Raw genomic sequence first — 21,924 nt, 5'->3', positions numbered from 1 at the left:
GTAAAGACCTGGAACCAACCCAAATGCCCGCTGACAATAGACTGGACAAGGAATGGAATACTATGCAGCCATAAAAAACGATGAGTTCATGTCCTTTGCAGGGACATGGATGAATCTGGAAACCATCATTCTCAGCAAACTGACACAAGAACAGAAAATCAAACACCATATGTTCTCACTCATAGGTGGGTATTAAACAATGAGAACACATGGACACAGGGAGGGGGGCATCACACACTGGTGTCTATTGGGAAGGGCCAAGCAAGGGACAGCGGTGAGGTGGGGAGGTCAGGGAAGTATAACATGTGGCGAAATGCCAGAAGTAGGTGACAGGGAGATGGAGGCAGCAAACTATGTTGCCCTGTGTGTACCTATGCAACAATCCTGCATGATCTGCACATGTACCCCAGAACCTAAAGTACAATTTAAAAAAAAGCATAGGCAACAAAAGCAAAAATGAACAAACAGTATTGCATCGAACTAAAAGGCTTCTGCACAGCAAAAAAAAAAAAATAATAATAATAATAATAACACAGTGAAGAGACAACATATAAAATGAGAGAACATATTTGGAAACAATACATCTGATAAGGGCTTAACATCCAAAATGTATAAGAAACTCAAATGACTCAGTAGCAAATAATGAGTAACAAAATTTTACGTATATACATAATGTTAGTCCTTGTTGTGCTCCTATAAAGGAATAGCTGAGGCTGGATAATTTATAGTGAAGACCTGTATTTGGTTCATGGTTCTAAAGACTGTACAAGAAGCATGATACCAGCATCTACTTCTGTTGAGAGCTTCAGAGAACTTCCAATCATGGCAGAAGACAAAGGGGATGCAGGCTGTCACGTGGCAAGAGAGGGAGCAAGAGATAAAGTGAGGTGTCATGCTTTTTGAAACACCAGCTCTCATGTAAACTAATGGAGCAAGAAGTCACTCATTATTACCCTGAAATAGCACAAGCTGTTCATGAAGGATCCACCCTCATGACCCAAACACCTCCCACTGGGCCTCACCTCCAACATTGGGAGTCTAATTTCAACATGAGATTTGAAGAAGACAAATATCCAAACAATCTATCTGTTTATGTATCTTTCTATCTATCTATATAGAAATAATATTCCGATATATTTTTATAAATTGTATGTTATCAGTCATTCCACAGTTGCTTGGGGAGAGATTAGTTCCAGTACTTCCCATGGATACCGAAATCTATGGATGCTGAAGCACCTGATATGAAATAGTGTACCATTTGCATATAATCTATATGCATCCTCCCATCTACTTTAAATCATCTTTAGATTACTGAAAATATCTATCATTATGTTTATAGTTATTATACTGTATTTTTAGGGAATAATGGCACGAAAAAAGTGTGTACATCTTCAATACAGATGCAGCTTTTTTGGTTCGTTTGCTTAGTTTTTGGTATTTTTGATCTGTGATTGCTTGAATCCATGGATGTTGAATCCACAGCTACAAAGACCAAATTGTGTATATTTATTTGTATATAATGTAGATAGATAGATAGATAAAATTAACTATTATTCAGCCTTTAAGAAGGAAATCCCATTCTTTGTGACAAAATGAATGAACCTGGAGTATATTTTTAAGTAAAATAAGCCAGGTGCAAAAAGATAAATATTGCATTATGTCTGTTACATATGGAATTTAAAACAGTTAAACTCATGAAAGTAGAAAGTAGAATGGTGGGTGCCCAGGGCTATAGGATGAGGGAATGTGGAGATGTTGATCACAAAGTACAGAGTTTTTGTCATGCAGAATCAATAATTTCTGGAGACCTAAGATACAGCATGGTTGACTATAGTTAATAATACTGTATCATATACTTAAAATTGGCTAGCACAGATCTTAGGTGTTCTTACCATGCACACAAATATGGTAAACTATGTGAAGTGACAAATATGCTAATAAATTTGATTGTAGTAATCATTTCATTATATATATGTGAGATATATGTGTATGTCTATATGTATATACATATACATACATGTACATGTGTATACGTCAAGTAATCACATTACACAGATTACACAGTTTTTATTGGTCATGTACCTCAATAAATTTTAGAAAAAATGTTATATGATTAGTTTTATAACTTAAAAAAAAGTGTCCTTATGTTCATTATCTCACTTAATTGAAACAATCTTACACCAATAAGAAAATTCAAGTTTATTCAGAGAAGTTTAATTAATTGTCAAAGGCAAATAACCAGTGAATAACAAATCAAATAATTGGACCAAGGTGTTCTGACTCCTTGTCCAATGTAGAGCATTTTCTCTTTCATTATGACACACAAAACTTTAGAGAGCACTTTTGCAAAATGGCTGTATTTGAAAAATACTTTAAAATATTTTAAATTACATATGGCCAAAATAAATGAATTAGTTCAGCTTTGAATTATTAATAGTTTGAATGAATAGTCACAGGAATATTCAATATGGACACAGTGGGAGAAAATCTGGGACAGGGATAAGAGTCCTGAATATCTAATTAGAGCTGCCCAACCTTTAAGGCAGTGATTACTCTTGGTGATATATCAATACTATTTCTCCAAAATATTTCAAGTAAAAATCCATTCTGTCCCCTTAATTCTTAAAATAAAAATGTTGGGCAAAAAATTTAAATGATCAAGGAATGTTGAAAATAACAAAGGGCAATTCCTTTTCCTCTAAAAACAGGTCTTTGTGGATCTTCTAAGAAGACTCCAATTCACAGAGTACTACCGACTCATTAAAATCAACTTGTAATATCATGCAGATAATGTATATCTATCCAATTCATGCACACACATCCAGAACGTAGGATCCTTTGGTATCAAAGAGCTGTTTATGATTGACAAATACATCAATGCTCTAAGGTTTCATTTCCATCTTCTTCAATAAGGCAAGATAAATGAAAAAATACATGTCATTAATTGCTCTGCATTTTTCTCTCCAGAGAAATGCAAACTATAAACATCACTAAGACATTCTACTAATAGCTTTAAAGGTTGGCTTAAAGAATTATAAATTATACATTTGTAAGAAGGTCTGTGAGTGCATGCCTTGAATTCTTATTCAAAGATTCAATCAATAAGGTCATCCCTGCCATTTGCATTCTTAACAGCAATGCATAAATTTAGTGCCTGCAGAAGTATAAATAGATATGTGTCTATAAATATATCCTAGTATCATAAAGTTACATTTTAACCATGTAGCTTTTCTTGTGTATAGGAGATTGCATTTCTCCACGGAGGTGGGTAGATGACTTTTGTGTTGATTTTTAAATAACTACATTATAAATCTCTCTTGCTGGGCCAGCACAAGGCAAAACTAAAACAACCTCTTTATTGTAAGGCAACTGCATCATGGATGACTTGTAATACATTGTTAAAATTGGGTCTTTCACTTTCAGCCTGTTTTGGGGTGGGTAACCTATATTGCTCCCCTCAGATTGAATTGTGTTATTCCTTATCATCACATGATAGCAACTTTTAGAAAAAAATGATTACAGTTCCTTATAATAATTCTACCTCCAATTACATTGCTTTACTATTATGGGCATATAGTCAGATGTCTAGGGATTTTGGCATTCACTGGGAAGTAATTACATTGACTTGGTTCCAGTTTTCAGTTTGAACTTCCTAACCAAAAATGGAAACCTCCGCAGTTCCTTAAATCACAGAGACTCTCACAAAAAGATTTCTTAACTTATGTGCATAAATGCCCAAGAGGTCTATAGATAGACTTTGGCAGGTCTGTACAATTTCTGACAATGTGCAAAAATCCTCTTTACTTTTTGTGGGAGTACAACATACCTTTCATCGGTTTCTCAGAAGGGTCATTGATCCTAAAATGATTAATAACCACTATTCTTTCTAATTAAATACAACTTAAAATGGCCTCAACTGTGGATTTCAGAATTATTTTCTCTCAATGTTCGTTTCAAAATCAGAATCAAACAACCTTGTATGTTATATTCAAAGCCTTTTTTTAAAAATTGGATAAGAATACTATGCGTTAACCCTGATTCTCCATAGTCTTTTTTGTACTTGGTCTCAGAAACTTAGTTAACAGATTAGTTTCCTCATTTTAATTGCATTTTTTGGGTCAGATTTTGGGTTTTGGTGTGGCACGTAAATTCATATTCCCACTTTATACAAACAATAGATTTCAGTAGTGTCAGTTATAGAGATCATGACTTGAACTCTGTTATCAAAATGTATGATAATAACTCTAGACTTGAAGAATTGAAGACTGCCATGAACTCAGAAAGGCAAAGGCTCATCAAGAGACGTTGCCCAATATTTGTCCTTTGATAAAAAATATCTTTCAGCTAAAATGAAGATTCTGCAGCTTTGTTATACAGACTAAATATGCAAACATCTAATTTAAAATAAGAGTTTGATGAATTAGTTTTCTCCTACTAAGAGAATTGTCTGGAAATGTGTACTTAATGATGTAGTTACAAGAGATTTTTTAAAGGTCTTTGGAGAAAAGGATTCACTTTAGGTATCGCTTTGAGAGACATATAAATCCTAACGCCTCTTATCAAAAATGAGAATAGAGATTGGAGGCATCAGTAAAAAGATGATACTTTCTAAGAAATTGTACCTACTCGTCTGTGAATAGGCTTATGTGATTATGGAGGCTGACCAGGGCCTGTGGTGATCCAGGCATTGCTGGAGTGGTAGCATCACATTTTTGTGCAGTCAAACACAAACTGGCATTCTAGTACCTGCTGCCTCAGGAAATGCCAGAACAGAGCCTATCTGAACCAAGGCCCCACAGGTGGCCTCATCCCACAAATCTCTGGGTACACAGCACCTGTTTAGTGGCCATGGCCCTTTATCTTAAGAAGAGGTTCCAACTGAGGGCGATTATATCCCCCAGAGTACATTTGGCAATGTCTGAATATTTTTGATTGTCACAATTAGGGAGGCATTGCTGGCATCTCATGGGTAGAAGTCAGGGACACTGCTAAATAACCTACAATGCATAGGACATCCCTCATGACAAAGAATTACCTGTCCCGTGTGTTAATAGTGCCAATGTTGAGAAAGCCTGCCCTAAGGCCATGCCACTTTGATCACCTTGAGAGGTTATATAGATAGGTTCTATTTACACTCACACTACCCACAGTGCCAGATGTGGAAATCGTAATGCTTTGGACAGAATGAAGTGAAAAAATATCCTACAATGTCCTTTCTTTACAGGTTAATACCTATTTTTTTCCCCAAAATGTGTATTAAATGTCACCTTCTACAGGAATACTTTGTATGTTGACATCACGTTTCCATGTATTCTCATGATACCATGTGCTTATTCTAATTGCAGCTCTGATTATTTTCTGTCTCCCTACTAGGTTATAAATTCATTGAGAGCTTGCTGTTTTATTAATCCTTGGGTCTTAGTACCTACCAGAGCTTGGCACATAATACGTAGGCAATAAATATATGTTGAAGGAAAAAGCAAGCCTGGAGAACTGGCTTAGATTCTCCGTGAGCAACATCCATCCAGACTGGATTTACTTGAGGATATTACTAGCAAGCACACTGACCCTTAGGACATTTGGCCCCATGCCCTCCTAGGACATGAAACTGGGGAATGTCTCAAGCCATGGCCTGCAGGTTTACCAGCACAATGGTGGAAATTTCGGGTCAGCCACAGTCATGGAAGTCATAATGACTTTTAAATTTTATTTATGCATTTATTTTAATAAAAATAATAATTGTACATATTTACAAGGTACATAGCAATGTTTTGGTACGTATAATGTATAGTGGTTAGATCAGGGTAATTAGCATATCAACATCATCTCAAACATTTATCATTTCTTTGTGTAGGGAACATTCAATATCCTCCTTCTAGCTATTTGAAACCGTATATTAGCATTAACTGTAGTCATTCTACAGCAGTATAGTACACTAGAACTTATTTCTCTTATCTAGCTGTGATTTTTGTATACTTCAACAAATCTCTACCTATCCTGAAATACTACAGAATCAAGATTGTAGAGATTGTAAAATCTGGTCCTAGGCCTAGAACCCCAATGTGAAAGGAATCAGGGACAGAATTCTCCCTAAATACCTTTTCTTAGGAAGTAAGAGAGATACTTTTAATGAGCTTGACTTTGCATCTACGTTTGACAGAACGTCTCTCTTTATTGAAGAAGGAAGACCAACAGTGACCTCAATAAGTACGTGAACAAGTAGCTGAGGGGGCCCAGCATTCGTATCCACCAAGACTCAGCTCACACCAACGCTCAGGTACAAGTCAATTAAAGGGTTTGACTATGAGCAAGGACAATTCTTATTTTGGCTGCCTGTGGATTACACCAAAATCCACCAGAAATCGAAATGACTAAGATTAGAATAATTTATAAATGTACTTTGCGTTAAGTACAATAACCTTCGGATTATAAAATAAATAAGCATCATGTTGAAAATGGGAAAAGAGCAAATCTCAGATTTATAGTAAATCAACAATAATTTGTTATATACATAACAAATATATGGTTTAATTTATGGAATAGAAAACAAAATGATCTAATTTTTCCAGATAGCATGGAGCTATTGCATTACATTGTGCTATTTGACAAAGCACATCAAATAAGATCTCAGCAAAATAGTTAACATAGTTATAAGTAAAATATTCCTGACATGAGTTGACATCAGGAAAACAACACAGGGACATTTCAGAACATTCAACTTTATTTTCCATTGACAAACACGACATAAATAACATATGTTTATTAAATACACAGACTAGCCATGACTTGAATGCCCACAAAAGTCTAATGTACTTTTCATAGGCTCTTTTATTTTTTGTCTCCACAATATTGAAGACCAGCCTTTAAAACATACTAGAAGATATATTTAAACACACTGAAGATAACTACCCAAAAAGCTTTACATAGACATGATAAAACAGACTTTTCCATTGAATCAAGTATATAGGGATGGATACTGAGGAGGAGGTGAAGAACACTATGCTTTCAATACTGAGCTTTACACTATGGATTAAAGTGCCAATGATTTCAACTCCCCCTTAGGCACACTATGTAAAGAGCACTTACATTCATTTGTTACAAACAGATCACAATAATCAGTGCTTGTTTTAATTGGTTTGCTCAAACAGGCTTATACTATTTGTACAAAAACATTTGATAAAGAGGAGAAGGGAAACTATTTTTTTCTCTTTCAAGCAAGAGTTGGGAAGGAAGAGAGTTCAGCAGTCAATAAGGGCCTGAGAGAACTTATTTGCTTTTACAGACAAGACCCCTGGCCACTCAGGACTTTCTCCTACCGATGCTCAAGTATGCAAAGACAAATGCAGTCAGTCCCTTCCTCTCTTTGCTTCCAGGCCCTGGCCCAAAATGATGAAGAAGTTTAACAGGTTGAAAAGGGACAGGTTTTCCATCATATCTTTTTCTATGTTCTCTACCCCACCCACCTAAGTATCCTTTCAGAAGGAGAAAGAACACAGAAGTGTATTCGTAAATCACATGCATTTCGCCCTGCTTCACATTACAGTTTTGATTTCTACAGACATGGAAAACTGTATAAGGAAACTACGTTTGAATTATCATTAAAGTTTGGTGATTTGCTGTTTTTGCCTAGACATTTGGTTCACTTTAATTAAATGATCAAAATATTCAAATTCTGAAGCATTTAACAAATAGTATTGAAGAGACGCATGAATGACAATAACTTGAAAAGTGGAATTATCTCCAAAATGCTCAAAAAAGCATGAAAATGCTGATTTGTTTCTGATGGTGATCTCCTTCCTTCTTATCTTTACTTCTATAATAAATTCTTCAGCAAAGGAGACTTACTACAAAACAGATTCTGATCTGTTTTGCCTATTAGGGTGTATTAAAAATATGAAGTTATTATCTCTCCTCTTAAAAACAATCCCAGCCTCACCAATAGGAAATATGTCTGTTATTTCCTCTCCATGAAAGAATGGATAAGCACAGTGGAGTCAAGGGGACTAGGAGAAAACAGTGTAATTTCAAATGAAGAAATATGTAATCTAGTAGACATTTGCATTGCTTATTACATGAAACTAATTGATACAAAGCTTCTGAAAATAAGATAATGTTTATTCTCTTATTAAAGAAAATATGTGACATATAAATGAATATGATACATATCTGATTGAATTGTATTTCTAAAGAATCATAATGCAATCTGCTTATGATATCATAATGTAATGATGTATGACTAAACTTGTGTAAATTATAACCCTTAAATAGAATCTTCATTTTAGGAATTATAAAACAGAGAATATATCAAATAAAATATTTTCTCTAATTCTCTTATCATCATCACCACCTGGTTAGTTTCCTTATAATACTGAATTGATGACAGCTTCTTAACAAATATATATGTGAGTTTAGGTGGATTATTAAATTTTGTAAATTGGCTGTATCATAACCTATGTCATGAACATCACAGACATCTGTCACTCTGTGTCAGCATTTTATTGCAACTCAGAGAACAGTCTTATGGACTAAGCCACAGTTGCACAATTCTGTACAGTTTTTAGACATCAGTTTTAACAGATTTTGAGATTTACAAATATATGAAACAAACAATAAATAAGCAGCTGTGAAAATTTGTCATCGTTGATGGCTTATACTTGTTATATAGATAAAAAATAGAAATTTTAATTATTCAAATTAAGCTTTTTCTGTGTTTGTAATAATAAATACTCTGTAGTCTCCTTGTGTTATTCAGCTCCTGAATCTGGTATATTGCAGGAGAAGCTTTTGGGGTTAAATTATGAAAAGAAATAGATATTATGTATGTCTAAAATTTCAAAGAACAGAAGTTTTCTATTTTCTTTTTCTGAGTTGATCTCAACCAAAAGAACTATTAAATGATTGCTGATGTGGAGAAGGTTGAAAGCTGATCACTAATTGGGGTCAAAAAGAACAAATTATAAAAAACATTGAATAAATAAAAAGCCTAATCTACTAGAAAATGCAATATTAGAATATTGCCGCAGAGTTACCTCATTATTAAAATACTGTTTGTTAATTTTTAGTTTGTCTGTCACTCAATCAGGATCTTTCATAGTTAACTTACATAAGGTTTCACAATTATTTTCTGCAACACAGTCAAGAGATATTTCCTAAAATAAAGAAGTGTAAGTAGAAATACATGTATATCCAATATTTCAGACTAGTTTAAATCTGGTATGATTAAGCAATTATATTTACCTGAAATACCTTGGGACACATAGAGCACTAGGTTAATTTGGTAAATACTGAGATAACTCATTTTGTTTCTTCAACTTCAAGATATTTTTAAGACATTCACCATACCTATTTTATTCAAAAAATAAACTTCTCATTAAGTAATGTGTGATCGTTTTCTTCTATGATTCAGCATAGTATACAAATTCATTGTTTGGAAAATCAGCACTACTTTGTAAAATTGACACTTGATAATTTTACATATGTTTCAACATATATTCCATATAAAAATATTTACATATATTCCATTCGCTTACTTCTTCCCACATGGTTCTCTTGGCCTTTAGTTGTCTTTTAACCAATACTTCAAAGTTCAAGGAATTGTCATAATCTATACATGCATTTTTTTCTGATTAGACATATGTATGGACAAACTAAGTATGTAAGAGTGAACTTGAAGGCCAATAAAATTAAACCTAGATACGTCTTTCTACTGTGACTACATATGTCCTCTTTCTAACCACTATTCTAGTCTCTGTACATCTCTGAAACCGAACCTCAACAACCATGAAAAGGCTGAAATCATTTGGGATTTTCATTACTTATCAGGTTTCCCCGGACTAACAAATGCCTAGCTAACAAAACTCATAGGCCATTTACATAATTTCTTTCCTTTCCACCTCCCTTTCAAGCTTATTAAAAACAAAACAAAATGAAAATACCTGCCATTCATCCCTTCCTAAAACATAACCCATGGGCAGGAATTTATTTTGCAGTTAAGACTAAGCTTCAGCCTTTTTGCCTTTCTGTATTTTTTGTGGTTTGATGAAAAGTGATATTCTTTTGATAGTAATCTCCATTATCACTTGGAAGTATCAGTCTCCTAAATTATTAGTATAAATAAAGCACTTTGTGATACAGCAATATGACACTACACCCTTGAAGATAAATTCAAATTCTGTAATTAAATAAGCAGAAATAATTCACTTTATCAGCCTGATGGACTGTAATGGCATAAAACACTTCCATCACAAGATATGTGCCTTGCCAATGTGCACTCGGTTTTGGCAAACTTCTGCTCATTGATTCACTGAATAAATATTTATTGGACAATTTCTATATTCCAGGTGCTATACTAGGTGCTGGAAGAAATCATGCTCACACCACTCAAATTCACAGTGCCTGTGTGTCTATCTGATTAGAACTTGGGGTCACAGGACCACCCAAGAGGTAAAGCCTCTTTATTATGTCATTTAAGTGCATTTTTGAAAAAAAGTAGGTAATTTTGTGTTATACCCCATGAGGTAACCTATGGGCTAATCCAATTTTATGGCATGGAGAGGTTTTAGTATAGACTATCACTTTTTCCAAAATTTACATTAGTAGAACCATCCTGAATTATATAAGCACCCTCAGTAGATTTTGTCTTCAAATTCAATTTGCCATGTTATTTAAAATGATTAGTACTGATTGACATAGGCTGGTATATACATTAATCTGATAGACATATTGTACCTATCGAAATTATTTACCAAATGACCACTAAACACACACACAAAAATGCAGTTACTACAAGAAGAATAAATAAATCTCAAGCTTTTAAAAAGCTAGAAAAGCAGTGCAAGGAACGCAAGTGAAATCTTCACAATAAAAAGAAGTTAATGGGTTTACAAAATGAATGCACCAAAGAATATGACAAGCATTGTGTAGGCATAATTTATAGGATTACTATGTTTAGTGGGGAGAATTTTTAAGAAGCGCAATTCCCAAAACTTAATGTAGTGATCTACGTGTGTACAAATAAGTCGAGCTTAGCTATAGAGGTTTGCGGACTGTAGGAAAAACATTTTAGTAATAAATATTTGGATAGAGCCACTTTGAGGACCAGGCAGAAGAAGAGCTATGAGGGGTCAATGTTATTAATTTTCTTATATAAATAGGCCAAACTGTGGAAAGTATTCACTGAATCTTCAAATATTTATTTGTTTTGGGATCAGTATTGGAATTTAAAGAGTCAAAAGACTAGAGAACACTTTTGGTGAAAAAAATCAAGGGAAATACATATTCAGACTACCTATAGCTAGTGCTCAAATTGGTCCTTACATAGTATTCTGAAAAACCGCTTCATCACTCTCAAAAGTTAGTTTCATGAATCTTCCCCAGGCTTGTGGGAAAGTAAAATATATTCAAAAGAAAGGATAATTAGCAAGTTGGGTAGTCACAAACTCCATATTTCAAACAAATGGAATTGGCTCTTATTCACATAAAGAGTAAACCTAATTATCAATCCAACTAAAACTTTGTAAGGTTAGGAGCTAATTTGCTATATTGAGCAATATTTAAATAACAGAATCAATGAATATTATGGAACATTATACATTTTTAAACCTAATTAAACTTTTTTTTTATTGTAAGGAGGAAAAAAGTGACAGAGAGAAAGCGAAAGAGGCAATGAAAGAAAACACAGCAATATCTTTGAAGAAAAACACACTTCTATGCCTTGTCTTTAATGATATATGTGGTTAAATTCCTCAAGTATTCAGTGTACTGGAATATCAACCATCCCTGCCCCCCAATAGACCAAGATCATTTATAAAAAATGTTTTCATCACATAATTAATCACATATTCAGCTACAAATGGCAGACTCAACAAAAACACTAGGCTGTTATTAATATATTTTCTCTTGTTTGTGTTTCACTACTTTTGGCACATAGGGGATTTTCTATGCTTCTAAGACCATTTAGCTTTATACCAAAAATTCCACTCAAAGCATAAACAGTGGCATGCCAGAGATGCCTAAATTCACAGTAAGGTTTAGCGATATTTGTTACCAAAAGCTGTGCACATGCAAGTTAAGTGGTTTTTTTCATGCTTCTGCCTGTATTATTTCATTAGATAATGAGATAGGCTGCCCTTTCTGTCCATCATTAGAGCAGCTGGAGACAGCATTTGCTACCTGGCAAAACTTTCGAAGAAGGATCTTTCTTAACAGCAGATAAACCCAAGGATCCAAGATCTGGTTCAGTGAAGCCAGGCGAACAGCTATTAAGAAGAAGTTGCATTCTTTCTGCTTCCCCGTGTGTGTCTTGCAGTGCTCAACTGATGTCTGATTGAAGATCATTTTCAACATCATTATCTAAGAAAGGGGGACAAATAATTGTTTCAAAGATTAGTTAAGGTCATGTGCATCTCCTCTACACAGTACTTTGCACATAGTCGGTTTTCAATAAATTGGTTGTTGGATTGAAATGATTAATTCAAGCAACATTTATACTCAGAGATCAGAGTCCTGAATTATACATGACATTCCTTGGTATTTTCCCACACTTGTGGCTATTCAACATGATGTAGCTCTTTAAAACATGCATGTCTTCAGGCTCCTGGTTTCTGGAATTTAAGAAGCTTGAAAATAACACATCTCAAAATAAGCCAAAGTCATGTCTTGTTGCAGAAAACACAAGTTCACCTAAAGGAGAGCCAACACTTCAACAACAACCAAAATATGCTAACCTTAAATTTTTAGTAGTTCTAACTAAAAAAATTACTAAAGAAAAAGTAGAAGCAAGAAAGGGGGGGAAATAATATTGTCATTATTATTATTATTATTGCCATTGACATTTTCAGAATCCTTATTTTTTACCAGATACGGTGCCAAGTCCTTCATATGCATTTAATAAACAACGTGCAATAGGTAGTATTACCATTTCCTTCTTACATTTGCAGAAGCCAAGATTTAATGAGGTGAAATATATGAGTCAGACTTAAACCCAAGTTTACTAACACCATATAATGTACGGTATTTTACTTTTCTTTGCCCCCCTCCAACATGCCCTAGAATATAAACTCCACAATGGCAGGAATTTGGGACTATTTTTTTCCACAAGTGCCTAGATCAATATGTGGCAGATAGCAGATGTTCAATAAGTATTTGAGACAACAAATTTTTATATTTTAAAGAATATATTATACAACATATAAATAACAGTATATGAGTTATATAATGTGTATTTGTGAGAGAACAAATTTTTATATTTGAAGGAATATATTATATAACACTTAAATGACAGTATATGAGTTATATAAAACGTATTTATATTTGAATGAAAAATGTTCTTATGGATATGAAAAATGTTCAAACTTAGTAATCATCAGAAAACATTTAAATTACAACAAAATACAAAGCCATTTTACACTGACTCAATTGATCACAATGAAGAAATGTGACTGTACTTGTTCCTGAGGATGTGGAATAAGGTGAGGACTCTCTCTCTATCTCTTTTTTTTTTTTTTTTTGAGACGATCTAGGGTCACTGCAACTCTGCCTCCCAGGTTCAAGTGATTCTTCTGCCTCAGCCTCCTGTGTAGCTGGGACTACAGACGTGCACCACCACACCTGGCTAATTTTTGTATTTTTAGTAGAGATGGGGTTTCACCATGTTGGCTAGGATAGTCTCAGTCTCCTAACCTCGTGATCCACCCGCCTTGGCCTCCCAAAGTGCTGGGATTACAGGCGTGAGCTACTGCGCCTGGTGGGAGAGGACTCTTTTACACATTGCTAGTGAGTGTGTAAACTGGAAGAACCACCTTAGAAAACAAATTGGTACTATTTCTCTTGCTATTTCCCAGCGATACTACTGTTCAGAATTCCCCCTCCAAGAGTTGTGTATATGACTGCTTCATATGAGCATTGTTCATAATAGCAAAAAAGCAGGAAAAACTCAAACATGCGTTCACATTCACAAGCAAAGAAAAGAGCTGACTTTAGGCTGGGCGCAGTGGCTCACACCTGTAAGCCCAGCACTTTGGGAGGCCGAGGCAGGTGGATCACCTGAGGTCAGGAGTTTGAGACCAGCCTGGCCAACATGGTGGAACCCTGTCTCTACTAAAAAAATACAAAATTAGCTGGGCGTGGTGGCAGGCGCCTGTAATTAGAGCTACTCTGGAGGCTGAGGCAGGAGAATTGCTTGAATCCAGGAGGCCAAGGCTGCAGTGAGCCAAGATCTCACCATTGCAGTCCAGCCTGGACAACAAGAGTGAAACTCCATCTCAGAAAAAAAAGAAAGAAAAAAGAAAAGAGCTGACTTTGTAACTGGCTTCTACGTTTACCATTCTAGACATATACAGCTATTGAGTACTTGACATGTGGCCAAACAAAGCACATTGCAATGTTAGACTATATTGATTATATAATGGAATAATATTTCTATAGATTGAATTAGATAAAATATATTATTAAAATTAATGTCACTTGCTTCTTTTGACTTTTTAAAAATGCAGCTACTAGAAAACTTTACATTATGTGTGGCTTGTGTTTTTTTGCTCACAGTACATTTCTATTGAACTTAATCTCTGTCTCACAGGGCTTGCACTTATCTCTATGTTCTGCCCTCAGGTCACACAACTTAAATTGAATTCAACATCTCTGCACATCCAAAACATCCCTAACCACTTAACCACAATTCCAGTGATGGCACTTTCTTACACTCACCCTGGCTCAACATCTGAGAGTCTGTGAACTCTTCTTTCCCTCTCCTCGGCAATGCCTTTTGCTCTTGCTGCAATCTCATCCTTGTTCAGGTCTTCCTCTCATTTGAATTATGGTAATAACAGACACCCAGATGGTACATGTATGGGCTGCATGTTTGTGCCTCCCTTCCAATTATATGTGGAAGCCCAACCCTTAATGTGACGGTATTAGGAGGTGAGGCCTTTGGGAGGTAATTAGGTTTAGATGAAGTCATGAAGGTGGAGCTCCCATGATAGGATTATTATCCTTATAAGAAGAGGGAGAAGAACCCATAGGTCTCTCCAGCCACGTGGGCACAGCAAGAAGACAGACGTCTGGAAGCCAGGAAAAGAGTCTTCACCAGAAACTGAATCTGGGGGCACCTTGATCTTAGAATCTTCAGCTTCCTGAACTGTCAGAAATAAATGTCTGCTGTTTAAGCCATCGAGTCTACAGCTTTGTTACAGCAACCCAAGTAGACTAAGGCAGTGTGTACGGATATCTGTCCATCACAGGTACAGATCCAATCCCAGCTGTGATCAGATCCTCTCCAACTAGAAAATCCTCAATGTCTTCCCATTGTCCACCAAACAGAAATTCAACTTCGGTATTCAAAGCCCTCTACAACACTGTCCAAACTGTTCTTTCCAGCCCTGTCTCCCACTAGTCGCCTACCCAGACATCAAACTCTAGCTATAGTCCGTTGGTCTAGAACATCCCTTTATTCTTTCCTCACTTTTGGCGTTTATTCTTTCTATTTTCTACCCCGGAACACTTTTAATCCTAATATTCATGTCTACCCTCAAGACGTCCATGTCTTTCAGGACCATCTGAGTCTTTCCTGATCATTCCAAACCACTGTCCTCTGAAGGCCTACAATGTGTGTGTGTGTGTGTGTGTGTGTGTGTGTGTGTGTGTGTGTGTGTAAGACATACACACACATTTGTAGTAGACAGACAGACAATACTAGCAGGCATCCACATGTCCCTCAAAAACTTGGACATATGGGGGAAAAAATGTGGGTTTGTACTAGTTAAAATGGACATAACATCAACATGTAGGAACCCAGCTTCAAGGTTACTGAACTTGACTGCAAGCAAATGAACAAAGTATTGACATATCTGAAATTGATTTGCTCTCGGAAAAAGGATATTTAGCCATCAGGTTTGAGAATTTTCTACTCTTGTTGGCAAAATGGACTACTATTGTGAGCCAAAAGATGTAATTGGCTATATTGGCTTGAAGTAAGTAAATATTTGATTCTTTTAATTCCCCATTTTCTGCGCCTTTTTCCAGCAAGCTGATACTGACTGGTCCCAGTGTTGATATGTCAATAGGAAAAGAGAGCTGGGTCATAGGATTTCTAGTATTGCCAATTCTGCTCATGTAATCTCAATTTTATTTTTAAAATACAGGTATATAACAAAAACAAACAAAAAAAAACCAGGTAGAGCAGGTTAAGCAGACAGGCAAGAGAGGAAATACGTACAACAAAATTCTTACAAGACTGTGTGACATTGGTCGCCAGCCATTTTTCTTTTGTCTTATTTAGTCAGTTTTTATTCTTAAACTGATCCCTGGCAGAAGGGATGGGAATTTCCAGTTTTTGGCTTATAAGGCAAATTCATGCTCTTGGGCTTGGCTCATGGTTTTTGGCCAAATTGCCCCCTACACCCAAACAAAATTATTGTTCTATAAAGACATAACAAGAGGAGAATGAGTAGAAAAGCAGCAGATAGCCAAATATCCTAACTCTGTAAATTTTTTTTCGTTTCTATTTTGTTTTGTTTTGTTTTTTGAGACAGAGTCTCACTCTGTAACCAAGGCTGGAGTGCAGTGGCACAATCATAGCTCACTGTAGTCCTGAACTCCTGGGCTCAAATGATCCTCCTGCCTCAGCCTCTCAAGATGCTGGGATTACAGGTATATGCCACCACACTCAACTAGTATTTTTATTTTTTGTAGAGATGGGGTCACTGTGTTAACTAGGCTAATCTCAAACTTCTGGTTTCAAGCAATCCTCCTGTGTAATTTCTCTCACAGGAATTTTTCCAAATGATTTATTCAATAAAAGCAAACAGTAGCTATACAATAAATAAATGTTCAGAGGAGTGTTATATATACTAGCAAGAAATTATAAACACATACATCTCTAACATCAGATGTACAGCTTAATAAAACAATTCACAAATAGTATGTATAAGTATTAAGTGAAAAAAACAGACTATAAGATACTTTTACATATAAAGTTTTGTTGTTATAATTATATTATTAAAAATACGCAGACTTGTGGAAGGCAATGGAATTATTGCTATTTAACTATAATTTACTGTTAATCAATAGCATTAATTTAATTTTAAAACTGTATGTACACAGGGTAGGTGTGGTGGCTCATGCCTGTAATCTCAGCACTTTGGGAGGTCAAGCCAGGTGGATCCCCTGAGCCCAGGAGTTTGAGACCAGCCTGGGCAACATGGTGAAACCCTGTCTCTACTAAAAACTCAAAAATTAGCTGGGCATGATGATGTATGCCTGTAATCCTAGCTACTTGGGAGGCTGAGGCAGGAGAATTACTTGAACCCAGGAGGCAGATGTTGCAGTGAGCCGAGGTTGTGCCACTGTATTCCAGCCTGGACAACAGAGTGAGACCTGGTCTCAAAAAAATATGTATATATGCATATAAAAACATTTCAAATGATGTTTACAATGAAAGTCTTTTATATACAGAACACAGATGATTATTCCCTTCTTTGATAAATAATGGATTATTGTACACTGAATTTATTTAAAATATATTTATATTAATATATTCTGAAGCTGGCTGGTTTATCATTCTATGAGCTGAACACTACCTCCCATCATAGTAGGCAGAATAATGCCCCTCCCACCACGCACACAGATATCCATTTCTTGGTCCCTGGAATCTGTGAATACATTACCACACAAGACCAAAAGGACTCTGCAGATGTGATTAAGGTAAAGGACCCAGAAGTGGGAAGATAAATCCTGGATTATCTGGGTGGACACAATGTAAAAACAAGGGTCCTGAAAATCAGAGAACTTTCCCCAGCTGTGGCCAGAGGGAGACATAACTACAGAAGAATGGTCAGAAATACACAGTGTCTCCGGCTTTGGAGGTGGAGGAAGGGAGCCAGGAGGTCAGGAATGAGGATGGCCTCTTCTGCAAACCAAAAAAGGCAAGAAAACACTTTTCCCTCAGAGTCTCAAAAAGTAATGCAGCCCTGTGACACCTTTACTTTAGCCCAGTGAGATCTATCACACTTCTCACCTACAGAACAGTTAGAGAAACGTGTGTTGCTCTTAAGCCACTGATATGGTTGAGCTCTGTGTCCCTACCCAAAGTCTCATGTCAAATGCTAATCCTCAATGTTGGAGGAGGGGCCTGGTGGTGACTGGAACATGGGAGCAGACTTCCCCCTTGCTATTCTTATGATAGTGAGTGACTTCTCATGAGATCTGCTTGTTTAAAAGTGTGTAGCACTGGCCGGGCACGGTGGCTTACACCTATAATCCCAGCACTTTGGGAGGCTGAGGCAGGCAGATCACGAGGTCAGGAGTTTGAGACCAGCCTGGCCAACACTGTGAAACCCTGTCTCTACTAAAGATACAAAACATTAGCCAGGCATGGTGGCACACACCTGTAATCCCTGCTATTTGGAAAGCTGAGGCAGGAGAATTGCTTGAACCTGGGAGGTGGAGGTTGCAGTGAGTTGAGATCGCTCCATTGTACTCCAGCCTGGGTGACCAGGTGAGACTCCACCACAGAAAAAAAAAAGTGTGCAGCACTTTCCTCTCTGCTCTCTCTCCTGCTCCGCCATACGAAGATGTGTCTGCTTTCCCTTTGCCTTCCACCATGATCACAAGTTTCTTGAGGCCTCTCCAGCCATGCTTCCTGTACAGCCAGCAGAACCATGCATTTTTGAGACAGTCTTGCTCTGTTGCTAGGCTAGAGTGCAGTGGTGCAATCTTGGCTCACTGCAACCGTCACTTCCCAGGTTCAAGCCATTCTCGTGCCTCAGACTCCCAAGTAGCTGGGACCACAGGCACTTGCCACCAGACCTGGCTAATTCATTTATTTTTAGTAGAGACAAGGTTGCACCATGTTGACCAGGCTGGTCTGGAACTCCTGGGATCAAGGAATCCACCTGCTTCCACCTCCCAAAATATTGGGATTACAGGCGTGAGCCACCACACCTGGCCCCAGGTAGTTCTTTATAGCAAGTCTCAGGTGGGCTAGTACAGCCATCAAGCTTCTAATAATTTGTTATAGCAGCAGTAGAAAACAAATATACCCACACACTAAGCTCTCAACCAATGTTAAGAGGAATGGAAGGAATGAGCTTGAAAACGATTTTCTCATTCTCACACAAAAAATAGCCTGGGAAGCTTGTTTAAATTTTTCACTTTCTTAGGAAACTTAAAAATAAAGTAAAAATAAACTTCATTCTAACTTCTATCCAAATTATGTCAATTTCTAAATTTACAACATGCAAAAACGAATGCCTGTATTCTAGTGGCATCAGTTAGATGTTAATGTGTTTGACTAAAAGGTATAAAATCAATATTTTCAACTCAGTTGGCTTTATGCAAAAAAAAGCATATTAATCTGTTTCTTCTCTTGTTATAAACTATTAGAAAAGTTTTGCTTATTTCTTTCAGTCCTTTACCCCACCCAATAGTTAAATATATTTGACCACTTACCATCCTCTAGAAAGTGTTCTGGGCCTGGTCTAGAATTATCTAAAAACTCACTTAAATTATGTTTTTATTTTCTTTATAAAATAAAGAATTGGATTTCTCTAATTTTTTGTGATCAGAAAAATCCATGAAATTACTTATTAAAATGAGATTTCAGTCATTTTACACATTCCTCCTTGATTATTTGGAAATTAACTTTTGTGAGGCTAATAAATTTTGTGAGGCTTAAAAATTAACTTTAAGAGGCAAATAGAGGTTTTATATGCCTTACATTGTTTAGTACACTGTAATTTCCTATTGAGAATGCAGTGATTATGAAATTATGAAACCAAGCTCTATCGCAGTAGCTGGCACATGAGGAGAGGCACTCTAGCTTTTCCCAGAAATCATGAGACGTGCAATAATACAGAGATAACTGGAATTTGACACAGTGAGCATGCTACTGCCATTTCCAAATGGCAGCAGAGATGGAAATGGGGCTCCAAATTATTCATCCAATTTGAACATAAGTTCAAATAAGTATACATCTGTCGAGTCTCTATATTTAAGCAGCTATAGGATGATTATAGTTTTTGTATATGTGTTTGCAAATATTTTTCAGACTGTTTAGACTTTGAGAGAAAACTTTAGGCATGAATATGCAGATTTCTGATAGAGTTAATTATTCCTATCAGTCCAATTCTATGTCATACAAGAGAGGGAAACAAAGAAAAAGCAGGATGCTCAGCTAGCAGAGAGGCTGTTCACTGCTTTTAGCAAACACACATATCTTTTAGCAAACACATATACCCTGCACTATTTCTCCTTTTGAACAGCCTCGTATAACAAATGACCTGGTAAAGGGAGTGGTGAGACCAATTCTAGCAGAACAGAGCTGCAGCTCTTCTGCCAGCCTCCTCCCTCGGTTCCACGTGACTTCCCCAGGCCCTCCAGCAGAGCTCTCCCTTGGTTATCAGCAGGAATAGAGAGCTCTTTATGCACTTGAGATAACCAGGAATACAACTACATCAGTGACCTGTAAATTCTCCATCCCTGACTACTGTCAAGTACAATTACCCTGTTCCATCTTAAAGGACAAAAAAATGATTTACCCGTTCCCCAGTGATAATGCTCTTTTAAGTGTTCAAAGCATTAATCAGGGAGGCTGTTTTTAATATTCTGCCCTTGGATTTTATTCTATTGCAGCAGGATTTATGATTACACATTTAAACATCTTTAGTGCTTCACTTATTAGTTTAAAAGTGCTTTAGATTGTAGGCCACACAATATCTATGAAAGATGATAAATGAATAAACCCAGAAAAATTAATTTCTGGGGGAGGAAATAAATTGGTTAACTGCCCTTAGGCTCAGTTCTGGGGTGTTTATGCATTTCCAGTTTATTCGTAATGTAAGTGTTTAACAGAAGTTTCCTCACAAGCTACTTTTTATCTGTGATGTTTTTGTTTTCCATAATTCTCTGTTGTTAGGCTATGGGAGAATAACCTGCTCTGCTGGAAATTCCCCCCTATTGTTTGATAAGTGTATTTCATCATAACATACTAAAGCCAGTCTGGGCCCTTTAAACCAGTTAATTACATAATTTGAAGGATTTGCATGGGAAGAAGCTTCACTGTGGATTAAGAAACAATTGTAGTCTTTCCAATCTAGTAACAACGTCCTCCAGTAGTCAGATCATCTTGGGATCCTAGACTACTGTTTCAAAAGCTTTCCCTTCCTTATTTAAGCTGAAAACATTGCAAATAAACATCTCACAAACATTAAAAAAATTACTAGAATTTGTGACATTTCATCTTTACTACTGTGTAATTTAATAAGATTTTAAAAAATAGCAATGGATTAAGAATCAATTAAATTATATTGTTGGTTTTGCCATCATTTACAACTTTAGAAAAGTCATTTATCATTGAACTTTACTAAATTTACTAGTAAACAGTGGGGCTGGACTGGATGGCCTCTGCATACACTTCTACAGTTTTTTTTTCTGATGATTTTTGGTGCAAAGCTGGAAAATGAAAAGATTTCATTTGTAAAAGAATTAAAACCTACAAGAAAAAGGTGTGCAATAACAGACTTAAAGAGAGCCAAATAAGGAATGAACTGCCATTAACAATTGCTACAAAGAGAATAAAATACCTAGGAATACAACTAACAAGGAACGTAAAGGACCTCTTCAAGGAGAACTACAAACCACTGCTCAAGGAAATAAGAGAGGACACAAACAGATGGAGAAACATTCCATGTTCATGGTTAGGAAGAATCAATACCGTGAAAATGGCCATACTGCCCAAACTAATTAACAGATTCAATGCTATTCCCATCAAGCTACCAATGACTTTCTTCACAGAAATGGAAAAAAACACCTTAAACTTCATATGGAACCAAAAGACAGCCCGAATAGCCAAGTCAATTCTAAGCAAAAAGAACAAAGCAGGAGGCATCACACTACCGGACTTCAAACTATACTACAAGGCTACAGTAATCA

At 36.2% G+C, this 21,924-nt stretch overlaps 1 protein-coding gene across 1 annotated transcript in view; it reads right to left on the bottom strand.

Annotated features, from left to right (window-relative positions):
• The window catches only part of PTGER3 (prostaglandin E receptor 3), an 82,818-nt gene that overhangs the window by 33,195 nt on the left and 27,699 nt on the right, over positions 1–21,924 (bottom strand). Inside the window, exon 2 of the mRNA XM_032296593.1 lies at positions 12,172–12,351. Within this exon, the coding sequence (XP_032152484.1) occupies positions 12,172–12,351 (180 nt within the window). The remainder of the gene's footprint in view (positions 1–12,171; positions 12,352–21,924) is intronic.

The sequence above is a fragment of the Sapajus apella genome, unplaced genomic scaffold (assembly GCF_009761245.1).
Source record: "Sapajus apella isolate SASKATOON/1434 unplaced genomic scaffold, GSC_monkey_1.0 scaffold36, whole genome shotgun sequence".
Lineage (NCBI taxonomy): Eukaryota > Metazoa > Chordata > Mammalia > Primates > Cebidae > Sapajus > Sapajus apella.
Note: the sequence above shows the minus strand (reverse complement) of the source record. Positions and strands in the feature narration are given on the sequence as shown.